The sequence below is a fragment of the Eschrichtius robustus genome, chromosome 3 (genome assembly GCF_028021215.1).
Source record: "Eschrichtius robustus isolate mEscRob2 chromosome 3, mEscRob2.pri, whole genome shotgun sequence".
Lineage (NCBI taxonomy): Eukaryota > Metazoa > Chordata > Mammalia > Artiodactyla > Eschrichtiidae > Eschrichtius > Eschrichtius robustus.
The window spans coordinates 142,402,007-142,420,233 of NC_090826.1; the positions used below are offsets into that span (position 1 = coordinate 142,402,007).

General features: G+C 38.3%; 2 protein-coding genes across 2 annotated transcripts in view; one reads left to right on the forward strand and one right to left on the reverse strand.

Annotated features, from left to right (window-relative positions):
* Positions 1-1,202: 1,202 nt before the first annotated feature.
* On the reverse strand, positions 1,203-11,246 carry ARPC5 (actin related protein 2/3 complex subunit 5). The gene is made up of 4 exons (XM_068541386.1): positions 10,941-11,246; positions 8,439-8,510; positions 6,027-6,203; positions 1,203-2,587 (listed from the first exon to the last, which is right to left on the reverse strand). The coding sequence occupies exons 1-4, from the start codon at positions 11,082-11,084 to the stop codon at positions 2,525-2,527; spliced, it is 456 nt and encodes a 151-aa protein (XP_068397487.1). The 5' UTR covers positions 11,085-11,246; the 3' UTR covers positions 1,203-2,524.
* Positions 11,247-11,874: 628 nt separating this feature from the next.
* The window catches only part of RGL1 (ral guanine nucleotide dissociation stimulator like 1), a 291,746-nt gene continuing 285,393 nt past the window's right edge, over positions 11,875-18,227 (forward strand). The window contains exon 1 of the mRNA XM_068541388.1: positions 11,875-11,941. The gene's annotated coding sequence lies outside the window, so the exon portion shown is untranslated. The remainder of the gene's footprint in view (positions 11,942-18,227) is intronic.

Below are 18,227 nucleotides of genomic sequence, written 5' to 3' on the forward strand. Positions count from 1 at the left end.
CAATTAGGCTGAAAGCAACTTGTGAGCAAGATGAACATTACTTTTCCACTGTGTCCTTTGTGATCATGGGGAACACAGTTCATGCTTAAAAAATATTCAGTTAATTTGTCCCATCTACAGATGAATTTCACCTGTGTGTTGATGGAATTCTGTAACACATCATCATACCTAGTATCAAGTATGACATTCGATAAGTTACCTAAACAGTACTCTTATTGAATGACCAACAAAGGGTACGTGTGCCATTTTTTCCCCTTTAAAAGTGGCAAAAACAAAACGCACAGAAATAGTTAAAAACGAACCACTGAGATTCAAGTAGAAGGGAATGGGTGCCCAGAGTGTCCCTTAGCATGTACATCTTTTTTCCACAATTCATGCTGACTAGACCCCCTCTTTCCACCACGACGGTGCTGTGTCACAGTTAGTATCACCTGGGCTGACATTTAGCGGAGATGCATCAGTTGAACCACTTGTTTCCAGCTGGTGTCCGTTCTGACTCAGCCCCTGTGCTGTTCTGTTACGTATCTTAACTATCTCCGTTGAGTAAAGCTGTTGGCAAATTTCGAATACACCCATTCTTGTGACTATAAAATACAGAACTCCGGAATTTTCCCCAACACTATAGTCATGAAAGTGATGTTAAGAAGGATTTTATGAAAAAGTACTGCAATATCACTTCTGTTTTCATTTTAAAGTTTGTATGTGGTTATGTTATACCTACTTGACCACCTCTAATAGCTATAGCTTAGCTTCTCTTACTCATAGCCCTCTGAATTGCCTGCAAGTTTCTAAAGCTTTAAAGTGGGAATCTAGCCAGGTGCAGTGGGAAGGCAAACAGAGGTTGCCTTGAGTAGGTAAGGACAGTAGATGTGAGGTGTAAGAAAGAGTTCAGAAGCTGGGAATAAACGACTGCAGCTGCTGGGCTAATCTGCACAATCTCGTCTAGGTCTCTGGGCAGTGACACTACAGGTGTTCAGCGGACATCCAGAGGGCTACGGAATCACCGCAGAGGCTTCATTATTAATATTTATTAATGACTCTCTCCTCTTCTCTACTACCTTATATTTGAATAAAGTAGTTTTATAAAACTTCTACGCAAAATTAGCTCTTGTCAAAGAGTATAATAACCTGGTGGTAAAACAGGAACTCTTTCCTCTTCATTAACTATGCATTCATAAGTATTAAAGTAAGAGAAAAATAAATTATTCAACACTGACATTTTATTTTCTGAAGTTTATCATTTTTACAAAACAGAACAAAAAGCAGGTATCAAAAACAGCAAAGAGTTTACAGAATTTCTGCACCAGTTTTCACACAAGTCAGTGATTATGACACTGGTGTCTAATGTAAATACTAGGTACAGTCTGATTTCCCTCATGGTCATAAGCATTCAGGTGATTTGTTTTAGAGCTACTGAATAATTACTTTTTCATAAGCACCGGTCAGTTTTTGAGAACCGATTTGGTTTGTCCAACAAAGTGAACACTTTTTGATGTGTGGCATTTTCTCTTTTTTAAAAAACACTGAGCTAAAATACAGAATGTGTATGTGTTTGGATCCTAACCAAATCTTTTGAGATCCCAATAATTACCCTGAAAAACACTGAGGACATTTATAGGACATATTAAATACTAGTTATATATCTCATAATGTCGAAGGCAGCTACTATAATTCTAAAGAAAATAGCATTTCATTCAGAGGCTGCCCAGAGTTTCAACTACATCATAGTTTCCACATCCTTCCTGATTTGGAGTAGTTTCCCCATATAGGGCCATATCATTAGGAAAAAAAGTTTTATGCTCATGCCAAACAGGGTCTGGCGTTTTACAGATACATTTGTGTAGAGCAAGATTCCTTGCTCTGTACCCTGGGTGACCACAAAGAAATCAAGAGGCCACGATTACTGGATGCTGAGAGGGAGAAGCGTACTTAAACTCACATAATCCGGAGGCGAGCAGAAACAGAGTTGGAACTCGGTTGTGGTGTTCAGCCGCCACTTGTTCCAGGAACACATTTCGTTTAAATAAGGGAAGTACAGTCCAGTTTTGCAAAGTTAATAGCTGCCAGTCTCTCAAAAATTTTTTATAAAGATCATTTCCTGGCTAGCAATGAGTTAGGAAATCGGCCTCAAATTCTGATTAAATTTCTCACTATTAGTCAAAAACAAAACCAAAAAACCGCTCCCAAAAACCAAACAACAAAAAAACCCCCCACACCAGCCAACAGGGGTTAACAATTGCACAATTAAACTTGAATGTAAATTACGCTATGTACAGACTGGTATACACAATCACTGAAATCATTTTGAGAAAATGAGACATTCCTGTTGAAACATTTCTTCTATTTTATCCCAATTTCATTAAAGGAAAACTGATATGTAATTTTCTTCTTTATAGATATGAAAAGGAAACAAGGCAAAGCTGAGAGAAACAGATGCTACCCAAAGGGCAGCGGTGGCATTTGGTTGTTTTGGTCTTTGTACCAGCAACTCCCACCCCATGGGAGATATCCAGTTCCTGCCGGACTACACGGTTTTCCTTGCAGTCAAGACTCGAACAATGGACCCCACTCCTCCAGCAGCAAGTGCCTAAACACAAACCAAAGTGTCAATGTTGGCAGAATCATAAAGGCTCAATTCTCACACCAAGGAAAACGTTGTTCTTTTTTCTTTTATTTTTTAAATATCTTTATTGGAGTATAATTGCTTTACAATGGTGTGTTAGTTTCTGCTGTATAACAAAGTGAATCAGCTATACATATACATACATCCCCATGTCCCCTCCCTCTTACGTCTCCCTCTCACCCTCCCTATCCCACCCCTCTAGGTGGTCACCAAGCACCGAGCTGATCTCCCTGTGCTATGCGGCTGCTTCCCACTAGCTATCGATTTTACGTTTGGTAGTGTATATATGTCCATGCCACTCTCTCACTTTGTCCCAGCTTACCCTTCCCCCTCCCCATATCCTCAAGTCCCTTCTCTAGTAGGTCTGCATCTTTATTTCCGTCTTGCCCCTAGGTTCTTCTGACCATTCTTTTTTTTTTTTTTTTAGATTCCATATATATATGTGTTAGCATACGGTATTTGTTTTTCTGACTTACTTCACTCTGTATGACAGTCTCTAGGTCCATCCACCTCGCTACAAATAACTCAATTTCGTTTCTTTTTATGGCTGAGTAATATTCCATTGTATACATGTGCCACATCATCTTTATCCATTCCTCTGTCAATGGACAGTTAGGTTGCTTCCAAAAACATTTTTCTTAAAGGGAATGTGTGCAGCAATTGATTTTGGATTCACTAATTTTCACAAGTATTTCTTGAGCACCTATTATGGGCCAGGCACTGTTCTTAGCACTGGGGATACAGTAATTAAAAAAAAAAAACAAACCTTCAGAGTCCCTGCCCTCAGGTGCTTACATTCTAGTGAGATCCTAGTTTACATTCTAGTGTGTTGTTTTCAAATAATAATATGTTCTTAAAGATCTGCAGCATGATGTTTTTGCTGCAAACAGGTGCTCAAATATAAATTTAGGACATTCGTTCTGCTCTCAGCAGTGTCAGGAAGAAATTCAAACTGGGATCAACCATTTTAAGTTCCGTTTAGACTAGTCAGTTTGTCAGATTTTTCTTTTCGCAAGCTAAGAAAATACTATTTAATAGCTAAGAACTTAGGAACTTTGACTTTGCCTTGGAAAATTGGAAGTCATGACTGAGAATTAGGAATTTGAAGTGCTGGTTTACTTGTGGTTGGAAACACTTACTGAATACCTTTGTGTACTGGGTACTGTGCTAGATGCTGGGGGTACAAAAGTGAACAAATACAGCATTCGAGTCTACTGAGAAGAGACAGACATATAAACAGATCATTTAAATATAATATATGAAATAACAGAGCTATGCTTTGGGTGCTATAAAAGCACAAGGAGGGGCATATACCCAACCTGAGGGCATAGAGGAATGTGAAATGGTGAGGGAAGGCTTCCTGGAGAAAACGATACATTAAATGGATAAGTAGGTGACAGACTGACATAAAGGGTAAAGAGGCACTGGGGCAGAGAGAAAATCATGAGCAAAGGTATAGAGGTGTGCAACATTATGGTGTGTTCAGGGAAAACACATTATTATGTTTACTGCTGGAGCATAAGGGGAAGAACAACATGGAAGATGAGGCTCGACCTGGGAACTTGGACTTGATTCTGCAGGTGATTCACAAGGGTAGATTTGGAAGTTAAAGACAGCATTCTGGCGACTGGGTGGAGAACAGATTTGAGGGAGGCAAAACTGGTAGCCAAGAGACCAGTTTAGGAAACTATAGCAACAAAATGTTAGAGATGGTTGAGTGGATGATCTGAGAAGTATGTAGGAGGTAAGACTGACAAAAACTGCTGACTGTTAGGAAGAAATGAAGACTTAACACATGCCTCAGTTTTCCAGTCTACAAAAGGGGAATAGCAAGCATTCTGTCCTAGCATTTTTATGAAGATTAAATGAGTTAATATTTATAAAGTGCCTGGAATACAGTAACTACTCAGTCAATGTTTGCTATGATCCTGAAACTATACTGAAACTAGGCTGATAGGTTTTAATGCTGGCTCTTCATCTGTAAATTGAGGATGATAAAGATATTTATATCTATCATAGGGCTGTTGTGAGGATCACATGAAACATAAACTAAAAGTACAACGGCTGGTGAATAAAAAGTATTCCGTGACTAGGATGACTATATCAATTATTCTCCAAATTGATACACTGTAGAGAAAAAGGGAACTATTCATAATTATGTTGGGACAACAGGCATAAACTGGGGCTGTCTTGGGAAAACTGGGAGGCATGATAATCCTATCCATAAATGTCAGCTCTTTATATTTGACAGCGTATGAGGAATAAAGTGACTTGATCCAGGTAAAACAGGAAGTTTTGCTACCTACTCATACCTTACATGTGTGTTTTTACTCAGATACCCAGATAATAGCTTCTGAAAAACTGAGTTTTGGTAACTGTAAGATGTTAGCGAATATACACCTTACCTGTGGTTGGTTCTATTTGAATGTTACACTGCTTATATCTATACCAATATAATATAAGAGTTGGGTATTAAAGATTACCTTACCAACTGTTTACCTGAAGCTAAAAATTCCCCTTAGCCATGTTTTTTTGGGGGGGGGCGGGGGGCGGATAGTATACCAGCATCTGCTTACATTGCAAAACAAAATGCATGAAAAGAGAAAAAAAAAAATGTAAGAATTCTTGATCCCACCTCCGATTCCATTTTTTTAAACTGTGGCAAAATATAACATAAAACTTGCCACATTAGCCATCTTTAAATGTAAAATTCAGTGGCATTAATTACATTCAAAATACTGTACAGCCATCACTGCTATCTATTTACAATACTTTTTCAGCTCTCCAAATAGAAACTCTGTACCCATTAAGCAATAACTCTCTGTTCTCCCTTCTCCCCAGCCCCTGGTAATCTCTAATCTACTTCTGGTCTCTATGAATTTGTCTATTCTAGATGTTTCATATAAGTGGAATCACACAACATTTGTCCTTTTGTGTCTGGCATATTTCACTTTGCATAATGTTTTCATGGTTCATTCATGCTGTAACACGTATCAGAACTTCCTTTTTTTTGGTCAAATAATATTCCATTGTATGTATGTGTCACATTTTGTTTATCTGTTCATCTGTTGATGGGCACTTGGGTTGTTTCCACCTTTTGGCCATTGTTAAAGAATTCGTGATTTTATCACTTATTTTCTTCTCAAAGTTTTGATTTAGTTTGAAGTTCAAGATTGTGTTTAATAAACAATAATCATTACTGAATAAACTGAAGTGTTGCATGTCAGCATCTCTTAAGACCAAGGCTAGTAAGCATAAATCTGAACTTTCATTTTCATGCATTTATTTGTAATAGCAAAGATGTATAACCAAAAAGTCAAAATAGTTATTTAGGTGAGAGGTTGTCATTGTTATTCTGCATTACAAAGGAATCAGTCATATAAGTGTATAATTCATAACTTACCTTTTCATGCCACTGCAATAACATAGCACTGCTATTGTCAGAGGGGCTCTCAAAGCCTTTATAAATATACTTCATTAGGAGATCCACACCATTCTTGTCCAGGGATTGAACTGCCTTTTCAATATCATTAGCTTTAAAAGAGATGAGCACCTTCAAGACAATGCTGCCTGCTCGATCCTGGGGGTAAATAAGTAACATCATTTAGACTCATTTTTGTGTGTGGGGTTACAGTTTTAGAAAGGCCACCCTGAGAATGTGACATTTGAGTAAAGACCTGAAGGAAAGAGGAAACTTGTGGCGTACTTGAGGAAAGTATTTCGGACACAGAAAAGGATAACTGCTGTTAGTGTGTGTTCAGTGTGTTCAAGGAATAGCAAGAAGACCTAACGTGGCTGGAGCAGAGTGGAAGACAGGAAGTCAGATAGGTAGTGGGAAGACAGAGCGCGTAAGCCCTGCAGGCCCTGGTGAGGGCTTCGGCTTCCTGTCAGAGAGGTGAGAAGATGCTGGGAGGTTCTGAGAAGAACAGGGATATAATCTGACTTACACTTTAACAGGACCAGTTGGCTGCCATGTTGAGAATAAGCCGGGGGCGGTGGGGTTGGAGGAGGGCGGGGAGTGCAGGAGACAAGGCAGACGCAGAAGCAGGGAGACCAGTTTGGAAGTTACTGCAATAAGACAGGCCGGTTTTGGCTAGCATGGTAGCAGCGGAGGTGGTCAGAAGTGGACAAATTCTTGATATATTTGAGGGTAGAGCCGAAAGGATTTGCTTACAGACAGATGTGATAAGTTATCAATTTATTATATCAATACATTTCACTTCTTGATCTTAAAAAAAAAATACAAAAACAAAAAAAGAGGAAACTAAATTGCAGTTCTACCATCAATCATCCTTCAGAAATAAGTTATTAATAAACAAAAATTTAAGTTTTTAAAACTTATTTTGTTTCATATCTATAGTCACTTGACTATAGATATGATATAGTGATCTTCATTCATAATGATCTTTTTTCTTTGATAAAAGGCTGCTCCAACAGCAAAGTTATTGTTTTACCCTTCAAGCCAAGCACAGGGAACACTTCATTTCCCCTTTCAACGTTTCTCTTTCTATTCAACACAAAGTGATACCTTCAGCATTCCAACTGGTCAGATTTTACAGTATGTTTCTACCACCTGTTGTTATCTTCAGTTTAAAGACTATGAAATTACCCTATTTAGAAAAATATCCTTGCACCCAGAGCTATAACCTCCCATCCAAAGCTATGATAAAAAACCACCCATATAAAAGCAGAAGGTGGTAAAACTGAAATTTCAATGACATTATTCACTTTTAAAAACCAAAGAAGTATATCCCCTCATAAAAGATTATGTGGTCTAGATAATTATTATGCATTTACCTTAGTTATTACTTACTAGTATTCAACTAAGGAGATTCTTGGGGCTCCTAGCATGTATGAATAGCTATGGACAGTGGGGTCAATGCTCTGGGCTTCATTTTAAACAATAAATAAGTAAATAGGTTCTTAAGAATTACTGAAAGACTGCTACAGGGAATATAATTATACAACTTTTCTGAAGGGCAATTTGGCAATACCATATGCACCAAAGCCTTAAAAAAATGTGCAGTCTAAAATCCAGCCATTCACTTCTAGAAATTTATTCAAAGGAAACAATTAAGAATTTACCAAAAATTGTTCATTTCAGTACTGCTTATGACAGAAAAAAAGGTCAATTATCTAAATATATGACAAAAGATTATATATAACTAAACTGCAGCATTATCTATATGCAGCCATTAAAAAACATATTGCAGAAACAAACTTATTGCCAAGTAAAGACGTTCATGTATGCTGCTATACAGTTGAAAAAGCAGGTTATAAAATTCCATTTTCATTAAAAAAAAAAACACTCATAGAAAAACTCTATAAGCATATAGCAAAACCAAAAAATAATCATTATCTATGGGTCAGCGGTGGGATTATGGATGATTACTTTTTTATTCCCCCACATTTCTGAGTTTTCTATAATATTTAACAGAATTAAATATTAGAATTTAATTCTATGAAAATGGTAGAATTTAAAAAAAATCTTTAAAAAGCAAGTAGAAACTGTTTATTTTGTGAAAGTTTTATTCTTCAAGCCTTTGCTCAAATTCAACCTGAGTGGCCTCCCCTAAAAACACACAGATCTCTCCAATGTTTGAACTTAGTGTGCCTACCATGCAGGATTATCACAACTCAATGTTAGAGTGCTATTTTTTCATATATAAATTTTCTACCTATCAAACTACATTGTAAGCTCTTCTATGTCAAAGATAGTAAATAGTTAAAATATTTGTTGATTGTGTGACACTTCAAAGGATTTTGGTAAGAATGCTAAGATATCAGCAGAGATCGCGTATTGTCTGTGACTCACCTTCACTGCCTGGCTCTTGGTGTTGATAGGGGGGTTTTTCAGAGCAGCCTGTAGGGCAGCTGTCATGTTTCCTGTGATGGAGGTTAAGGGGATAGCAAAAAGGGCAGCCTTCAGGAAAGCGCTGTAACTCCCAGGAACCACTGGTTCTTAAGAGTTGACGTTATGCATAGAAAGAAAAATTAGTATGACTGCTATGTTCAATACTGGAAAATGCAACATGTTGGTTTCAAGGATGTCCATCATAGGTAAAATACTGAAAACAAAAGAGAACACTAAATTTTAAAAAAATAAAGCAAAAACTGTTTCATGCTTGGTTCTAATTAGTAATTGAACACCTTGATAACCTTTCATTTTCCAGTAAGACACATATGCAAACGTTATCCAGAGTGATATTTTTTAAAATTCTAAAATATATATCAGAATTATTAGGCACCAAAATGAAACAGCCTATCCTCAACCAAAATACATCTTTTTATGTGATTCTAACTGGAAAAATAAAGACCAAACTTTAACTAGAATTATATTCTATATTAACTGAAATGCTGGTAGAAAGTGCTAGCAGATTACTCTAGCAATCTGAATGATATACATTAGCAATCTCTCAATATTGATGAAAAGAGGCATTATAGAAGATATAATAATTCAATGACCCTTAGGTGGCAGCTTAATTTTTCTTGACTATAGATATGATATAGGTGGCAGCTTAATTTTTCTTGACTATAGATATGATATATATGATATGATATGATATTTTCTCTCATATTTCATAAAGGTCATTCAAACTGTCTTAGGTCACACCTATTAAATTCAGTCTCACTTTGAAAGCACCAGTGAGTTAGCAAGTACGACAAACAGAAGGCCAATCAGACCGTCAGAACGTACAGGCATTCCCCTAAAAGGAAAACCACACAGAGTTCACTTGTTCCTCCATCTGTAGTGCCTGAACAGGGCTTGTCTCTTCTTGTAACAAGAGTAGAAGAGACAATATCTTTATATTTTAAGATGAATTGATTAAAAAGCAGATTCACTACATGGATACAGCAGTACCATTTAAGAGTCATCCCATGTCACCTAAAATAAGTTAGTCTCACAAAACATCATTTATGCATCACCAAGAATGTTTTTACACAGAATAATCTTCACCACTTATGTTCTGAAGAAAAAGGTCTGACCAAAAAAAACTATGGTTGGTGGTAGGCTGTTATTTTCAAGGCTTAATGGACTTCTAGAGAAGCATGCCTTTTGCAGATTGGCTCATTTATAAGACCTCAAACACTTAAGTATTTACATAATGCAAAACAGCAACAGCTGATTGGGAAAGTCATGGAAATCAAAGAAACATCTGTATGTTGATAAACGTCTAATGCTGTATTTTAGGTACCTCTAAGACCAGCTATGGCTGCTACCAAATATTTTCACTCATACATTTCCCCGTTTAATTTAATAGGACACTGATGAGGAAAGAGTCTAACAAGGCTTCCTAACCTTATGAATACACCCAAGAATAATTAGAAATGATTTAATTCCGTAATTGAGAATCTCTAAAACTACAGCTTTGGTTATTGCAACATTTACATTTTACTAAAAGAGATCTGATGCAAATGCGTCCTCGAAGTAATGAATATTTAAATATGCAAAAACAACCACCAGGAACTGACAGCCACATTTTAACTAAATGGAAACGAGTCCAGCATTACAAAATGATTCTGTTTTGTACAAATGATTCGCCTTCTATTTTACTCACTGGGGTTTATTTTAAATATTTCCAGGGATTCTCTACATGCATTCCTTGTTTTCTTTCTATTGTCCTTTGCTTAGCAGGTGAAAGGCTCCCAGCTTCCTTCTGGGCAGTTTTGGTGGTTTTGTACTCACTCCCTTTCCCCCGGTTAACAAATTCTGTGCAATCTATATTTTGCCAAATCCCTTTCTCTTATGAAAAAAAAAAAAAAAAAAAAGGCCACGGACAGAGGGGCCTCAATTCTGCAAACCACCCCATCTCTCTCGGCATGAAGTAAACTATCCTAACGGGGCCAAAACAGAACTACCATCACAATTAAAAGAACATCACTGAAGAAAGATGCCCGTTCCTCCCAATCAGACATGGGTGCTAATGGGACTCCGGTAAATACGGTTCTGGGAGGACAACTTCAGCGCCCCGCAACAGCCCGACTGACCAGCACCAGCGCCGCGAGGGCGCGGCCGGCACCGCGGGTTCCCGGGAGGCGAGAACTCCGGGAGCAACCTGAGGAATCGGGGGCGTGGACGGCGCGCCGGGAAGGGCAACTTTCCGAGGGCGGGACCCTGGGGTCTCGGGGCGACTCGGTAGAAATGGGAGAGCCCCCTGCCCTCTCAGAACCGGGGACCCAAAGAGACGGGGGTGCTGGGGGCAGCTCCGAACCCGGTCCCCGGCCGGGGCCCGCCGCCCTCACGCCCTGCCCACAGCGGGGGCCCGAAAGAGGGGCTGGGTCGGGTGGGGTGGGGAGGCCGGCGAACAGAAGGATATTGCCGCAGGCAGGAGTCCACCTCGCCCTCGTCGGGCCCGGCCTGCCCGTCGCCCCCGTCTTCCTCGTCCACGAACTTGTTCTCATCATACTCATCCACGTCCACCTTCCGGAACCGGGCCGACGACACCGTGTTCTTCGACATCCCGATCCGGATCGGTGGCCAAGGCCTCCTCTCGCCGCTGCCTCTACCTTAGCAAGCCCAGCCCAGCTGGAACCCGCAAACTGGCGCCTTCACTTCCCTCTTCCGCTCAGAGGCGTCGCCGGCAGCCGCGGCTCGGGTGGTTCTGGGCCTGCGCGCTGGCCGAGCTCCTTCCTCCTCAGGCTCACGCTCTTCTTGCGCCTCCTACGCCGCCCCCGCTCTCCTCCGAGGGGAGCGCGCCAGGGAGGGAGCACGCTGGACGCAGTGCGCAGGTGCGGACTCTCTGCAAGAAAGGGGCGGGGCGGGGCGAAGGAGGCGGGGGCGGGAGGGGGCGGGGCAGGAGGGAGGGCAGAAAGCGGTGCCGCGGGCAGAGGTAAGAGGCGATTGGTCCTCCTAGTGCGTCACGTGATCCCTAGGGGGTTTCCATAGAAACGCTTCTCTGCGGTCCAGTCTAGGGGGTCTTAGGTTGGCTGCGATGGGCACTGGGGGCGGGTGGCCTTGGCTTTGCTGCAGCCGCCGCCGTCCAGGACCTGTCATCGGGGTCCTGCGTAAGGTCCGGCTGGCACGGACTTGCCTGTGAGGTGGGATGGACTGGTTGCCGGACCAAGTCCCCTGCAGTTGGCAGGAGTATGAGGCGGAGTGATGCACGCCCAGCCGCCCAGCATCGTTCTAGTTGTCAGAGGCATCGCTTCGGACTGTGTGCTGCCCGTGGCTTCGTTCCCGAGCCGGGAGCCCCTTTCTCGGGGTTGGACCTACGCTGCGCGGCCAGCGGGAGGTCCCCAAGGACGGAGTCGAAAGGTCATATCTTATGTCAGTGCTGTGTAACGGCATAGCGACTGCACCTGCAGAACTCGAATTAGGTATCGTAACCATTGGGAAGGAGGGGGAGGTGGCTGCGTAGGGGCTGGGGTCCGGTGGCAAGACGGGTGAACCTGTGGAATTTGGGGTAGGGTCAGTCATTGACATCTTAAAATAAGTGGTTGTTTGGAGCAGGAATGCTAGAAAAGGGTAGGGGCGAGTTTCACTCTCTGGCGCTGAGGGGAAACAAAATGTGTAAGGATTAGTTGAAACCAGACCTTTAAGATTTATCTTTATGGTTTAAGATTTATACGATCCCGCTAGGCCAGCTTTTTATTGTATTTGACATCTCCATTTATGAGAGCAAAGCTCTTATTGAGCAGGTAAAAAGCATTAAAACTGAGGAAATGGTAGTTGGATTGTGTGTGTAACACTGAAATACAAATATCTGCAGAATAAAATTAATTTGGACGTTTGTCAGGTTTAGTTTAATTTCACCTCTAGCAGAAGGCCGGCTGCTGCCCTAAGTACCTCAGTCCTTGGTTTCTTGTGCTGTAATTGAAAAGAGAACTGGGCTTAGAATCAGAAAACCCTGGCTCGTGTCTTGACTCTTCCTTCCACTCATAATCTATTGACTGAGGTACACCACTTAAAATTCTGAACGTCAGGTTTCTCATTGCAAAAGTGGGGCTAATAATGTGTACTTAACAAGATTGTTCTGAGGATTAAATACAAGAAAGTGTTTGAAACTCTAAAATTCTGCATAAATATAAATTGCATGTTATCTGTACCATTGATTTTGGCACTAGTCTTATAAATTACTTAATGATATATTGTGTTTTATCTTGCCGCTGGAAGAGATAGATTCTAGAGGGCAGAGACTGTCTTATATTTCTTTTCTTTTTTTTTAAATTGAAGTATAGTTGATTTACAATGTTGTGTTAGTTTCTGGTGTACAGCAAAGTGATTCAGTTATACGTATATATTGTATCTTCCTTTACATCTGACATAAAGCTAAGCATGCAGAAGGTACTCAATACCTTCAGGTACTCAGTTACTCATTGATGAATGAATAAATGTGACAGACAGTACAGTTTGAGGGTCACACTGAGAATAATGAATCAGAAAGAAGAGGAAGAGAGATCTCAAAGTCAAACCTTTGTTGGACATATATACATACATATGTGTATATATATCTGTATCTATATCAATATGTATATATGTATACATAGATAGATAGGTAGATAGCTAGAGACCCTTCAGGAATGGAATGCATCCTTTTTTCTTGGGAGGAAGAAGCAATATGGCATTTTTCTTTTCCCAATTAAATTACCCTTCTATAAGAATATCATTTAAGTGACATTTATTTAAGTCAACACTCAAGTTACGAGCAAACACTGCTAAAAACTCCCCCAAGGGCTGTCTTAAGACAGCAAAGGAAAATTTTCTACCTGTTGGTAATATTTATTTTAAAAAGTCGTATACCAAAGTATCAGATCATTACTATGGTGAATGGCATTATATAACTTAGAATAAAGATTTGTTTTAATATTTTTTCTCAGTTTCAATCTTTTGCTAACTCTAGTAAGAGCTAAACAATATAGTTGTTTAAATGCTAAAGATGATTGTACTTTTTGTTCTTCTAAATAAAGATTTTCTTTGAAGAGAAAATTGAACATTAGAAGCACATTTGAGAACAAATGGAAACAAGGATTCAAGAGCTAATACATCCCTTCTCTTACATTTCTGTTCTTTTGTATTAGGGCTTATTTAGGAAATTTCTTTATTCTCCTTTTTTAGAACTGGGAAAGAGCACCAGAGTAGAAATCAACTTAAGGGAATAGTGAGTGGAATTTTAAAAATCAAGTTGTTCAAGTGTATAATTGTTTTGATTGCTCAGAATTTTGCTCTGTGTGTTGAATGTGTTAAATATAATTAATTACGTCTTAGCCACATAAAGCATATTACATTTGAGATGTAATCGTGTGAAAAATGTCCTTTTCCAATGCAGTATTTTTTTTTTTTTAAAGAGGTAATTCTTTTTTTTTTTTTTTTTTTAAACTTTTGGGCTTATTTATTTATGACTGTGTTGGGTCTTCGTTTCTGTGCGAGGGCTTTCTCCAGTTGCGGCAAGTGGGGGCCACTCTTCATCGCGGTGCGCGGGCCTCTCACTATCGCGGCCTCTTTTGTTGCGGAGCACAGGCTCCAGACGCGCAGGCTCAGTAATTGTGGCCCACGGGCCTAGTTGCTCCGCGGCATGTGGGATCTTCCCAGACCAGGGCTCGAACCCATGTCCCCTGGATTGGCAGGCAGATTCTCAACCACTGCGCCACCAGGGAAGCCCAATGCAGTACTTTTTAATGTCTCACAATGATAAGTACCTAGTGCCCAGTGGGTACTCAACACCTTTCCATCCAATGAATTAACCTGACAAGTTAATTTTGGAATCATATTTAGAGATAGAGCTTTTTTTTAATGGATACATTAATTATCTCCCTACCCTCATTAGCTAATAGTTAACTCTATATAAACCTTTAGGGAAATTTCTTTGTGTGTGTGTGTGTGTGTGTGTGTGTGTGTGTGTGTGTGTGTGTGTGAAGAAACCAGTCCTTAATAATCTTTTAATTAGAAAATATACATTCTTCTACTTTCTTGCAAATTCAAAATTTTTAATGTTGATCATGGCACTTAACTCATTTTAAGTAGTATTATTTTTCCTATTTTAATTTTTCAAATGAGTGCTTATCCCTGAAATAAAGGATCCATATGGTTTCAAGACATTTTATTTATTGTGCAAATAACCTGGTTTGGTTACTAAAGTAATGCAGAATCTGAATTTTCTCAAGGTTAATGCTGCAATGGTAGTATGTACCTCGTTCTGATTTTCTGTGATGATGCAAAGAGTGAAGGATCTTTTTAGTTAGAAAGGATTTTAATGAAACTATCCCGTAATAGATCTCTCTTTTCAGATATTTTAAACCAAGTACTTTACCTACTATGTGCTTCTTTTCCCCAAATTTGTCAATATTTATTAATTAACAAACCAAAACATTGAGTCCTGTGCACTATTGTTTTTATTATTTGAAGTGGAAGTGAACTCATTGTTAATCAAACATGTCAAAAGTATTATAAATATAAAATAAACAATTTTCAGTTCTGGTAATGATAATTTAATACCACTGTTCTCTAGCAACATAATTATTACAATATAAAAAGTTTTTTAGCATGTTATCCGTAGACTATGCTATGGTTTAATGCTTGTACTTAATATCCAAATGAACTGGTTCAGTGTTGAAACACTAACCTTCAAATCTTTGGGTTTTTTCTTTGTGATTAATTTTAGCTTTACATAACTTTATGATTACACACTGAGGTAGAGTAGATAGGGTGAACTATTTTACGATAGGAGCTTTATTCTTCAAAGATTAAAACAAATTTTTAATCTGTACTCTTATCTCAGGAAAAAAGTTTAGTGCTCAATCAGAGAATACACCTTGTTTTTTAAACATCATTGTGAATGGGAGTCTTTCTATTTAAAATTTTTTTTACCTGTTTATGATAATATAAAGGAAAGCTATGGGTTTAAAAATTTACTTATTCTCTATTATTTCCCATTACTGGGATCTCTCATTAATGCTAACTGTTGTTTTAAGGCTACATTTATTGTCACAATATACATCGTAGTATTTGAGGTAATGATAATTTACATCTTTTCCAATATTTATATTACATTTATTTATTTTTCTTATCTTGTTGCATTAGCTAGATGCTCAAAAACAGTGTTGAAAAATTGGATAGTAGGCTTCTCTTCTTTGTTTCTATTTTAATGGCAATGTCTTTGGTATTTTACCAGTTTTTATTTCCTATTTCTTTATGATTTTTAGGAATGACTGCTGAAAGTATCAAATGCTTTTTCGGGGGATCTAATGCTGAAATCTTATAGATTTGGATCTTTTAATTTGTGAATGTGATGAATTATATTTTTTCTGCACTAAATCATTCCTACATTTCTAGAATAAACTCTATTTGACTATTTTATTACTTTTTAGATTTGGTTAGTTTATATTTTGTTTACACGATTTCAGAATCTATATGTATAAGACTGGTCCACAGTTTCATTTCTTTGTGCTATCTTTATCCAGTTTTGATATTAGGATTAGTCTAGCTTTGTAAGGTGAATTGAGAAGATTTCACCATTTTTTCTATGCTCTGGAATAGTTTGAATAATAGAAAATTACCATGCTGTTTTTTCTTTGAAAGTTGTAGAATGTGCTTACAAAATTATCTGGGCTTGCTGAGATTTTTAGAGGTAGATCTTTGATCATCTTTATATTCTGTGGTTATTGACTTGTTTGGTTTTTTTTCTCCGAGTTAATTTTAGAATTTATATTTTTCTTAGTAAATCATGCATTTCATCTAGATTGCCAATTTATTGGCAAGAAGTTCCACAAAATATTTTGTACAATTATTTTAATATCTTCCATGACCACAGACATATTGCTTTTCTCATTGCTACTATTAACTATTTAAGCAAAATATTAAAATCAACATATTTTTCTTCTTCCCCCCAACCTGATTATCACAAATTCTAGTAACATATCTTTACTTCCTATAGAAAGTGGCTATCTCAGACTTAGAGGGTTGATAAAATTTGAAAGATCCTACATTTTCTATCCCTTTCTACTGTCTATCCTTATTCTGTTAACATTTTATGAATAATAACAACCACTTAATGAGTGTTTACTGTGTTTTAGACACTTGGTAAATAAGCTCTTTACTTATTTTATTTAATCTAGGGCCTAGGAATTAGTGTTTCCATATTACGGATGAGGAAACAAAGGCTCAGGGAGGTTGTGTAACTCAGCCAATGATGCTCAACTAGCAAGTGGCAGATTCGTATGGGAATTGGGTCTACTTTCAGTAAGTCTCTTAATTCCCAATTCTACTACTTACCTTTTGCTAAAAATAAGGATATAGCTAAGTACCGAGAGTCTAAATAAATCCACACAGTAGCTTGAAATGAACTATAAATTGTGAACTTTAAAAAACTTATTATAATGATTTTTTAAAAATATATTTGGTTTTTGGATATTCCTGTGAGCCTTCCACACCTTATCTCAGTATTTTGAGACTAGACATAGAGCCTGTTACCTAATATTTAGTCCGCCACAAAAGATGACCTTTGTGTGTGTGTGTGTGTGTGTGTGTGTGTGTGTGTGTGTATGGAGAGATCAGTAGGTGTCAATTAGTAATTCCACTTAATTTTTTAAAAACTGTGGCAAAATACACATAACATACAATTTACTGTCTTAACCATTTTAAAGTATATACAGTTAAGTAGTATTAAGTACATTCCATTGTTGTACAACCATCACCACCATCCATCTCCAGACCTCTTTTTGTCTTGCAATACTGAGACTCTGTATCCATTAAACAATAATTCTTCATTCCACCCTCGCCCCAGCCCCTGGCAACCACCATTTTACTTTCTAAGATGATAAATTTGATGACTCTAGGTACCCTATATAAGTGGAATAATACAGTATTTGTCTTTTTGTGACTGGCTTATTTCACTTAACTTGATGTCCTCAAGATTCATCTATGTTGTAGCATGTGTCAGAATTTCCTTCCTTTTTAAGGCTGAATAATATTACATTGTATGAATATGCCACACTTTACCCATTCATCCATCAGTGGACAATTGGGTTACTTCCACCTTTTGACTAATGTGAATATTGCTGCTTTGAATATGTGTGTACATATATTTTTTTTGAGACCCAATTTTCAATTCTTTTGGGTTTATACCCAGAAGTGGAATTGCTGGATCATTTTTTTGTTTTTGTTTTTTAAGGAACCAGTTCTACTTAATTATTTAAATAGGGTAATAAACCAATGTTCCCAAGCCTAAGGCCTCTGATTTGGTATATCCCTGAGAGTCAAGGACATCCAAGGTAAGGCAATCTCAGGACTTATGTTTGTTTTGAGGTCCTGGGTAACAAGGAATGGGGGTGGGGAGAGTACCAAAACTCGGGGGTCTAGAACCTACTTAAGTTCTCCACCCCAGCCCACCCAGCCTACCTAGCTCCCAGAGTCTAGAGGATGCCCATTGGTACACTAGTTTGAGCAGGATCACAGAAAAGCCACAGGACTAGTACTAAATAGATATTGATTTTTCCAGCCTTTATAGTGAGTACATATTATTATTATCTTGAGAGGCATTAAAGCATTGTGATTAAGAACATGGGTTCTGGAGCTAGACCTCCTAGGTTTGACTCTCAGATCAGCCTTTACTATTTGAGCAATTACTTAAGCTTTCCTTATTTGTAAAATAGGTACTATAATAATAAC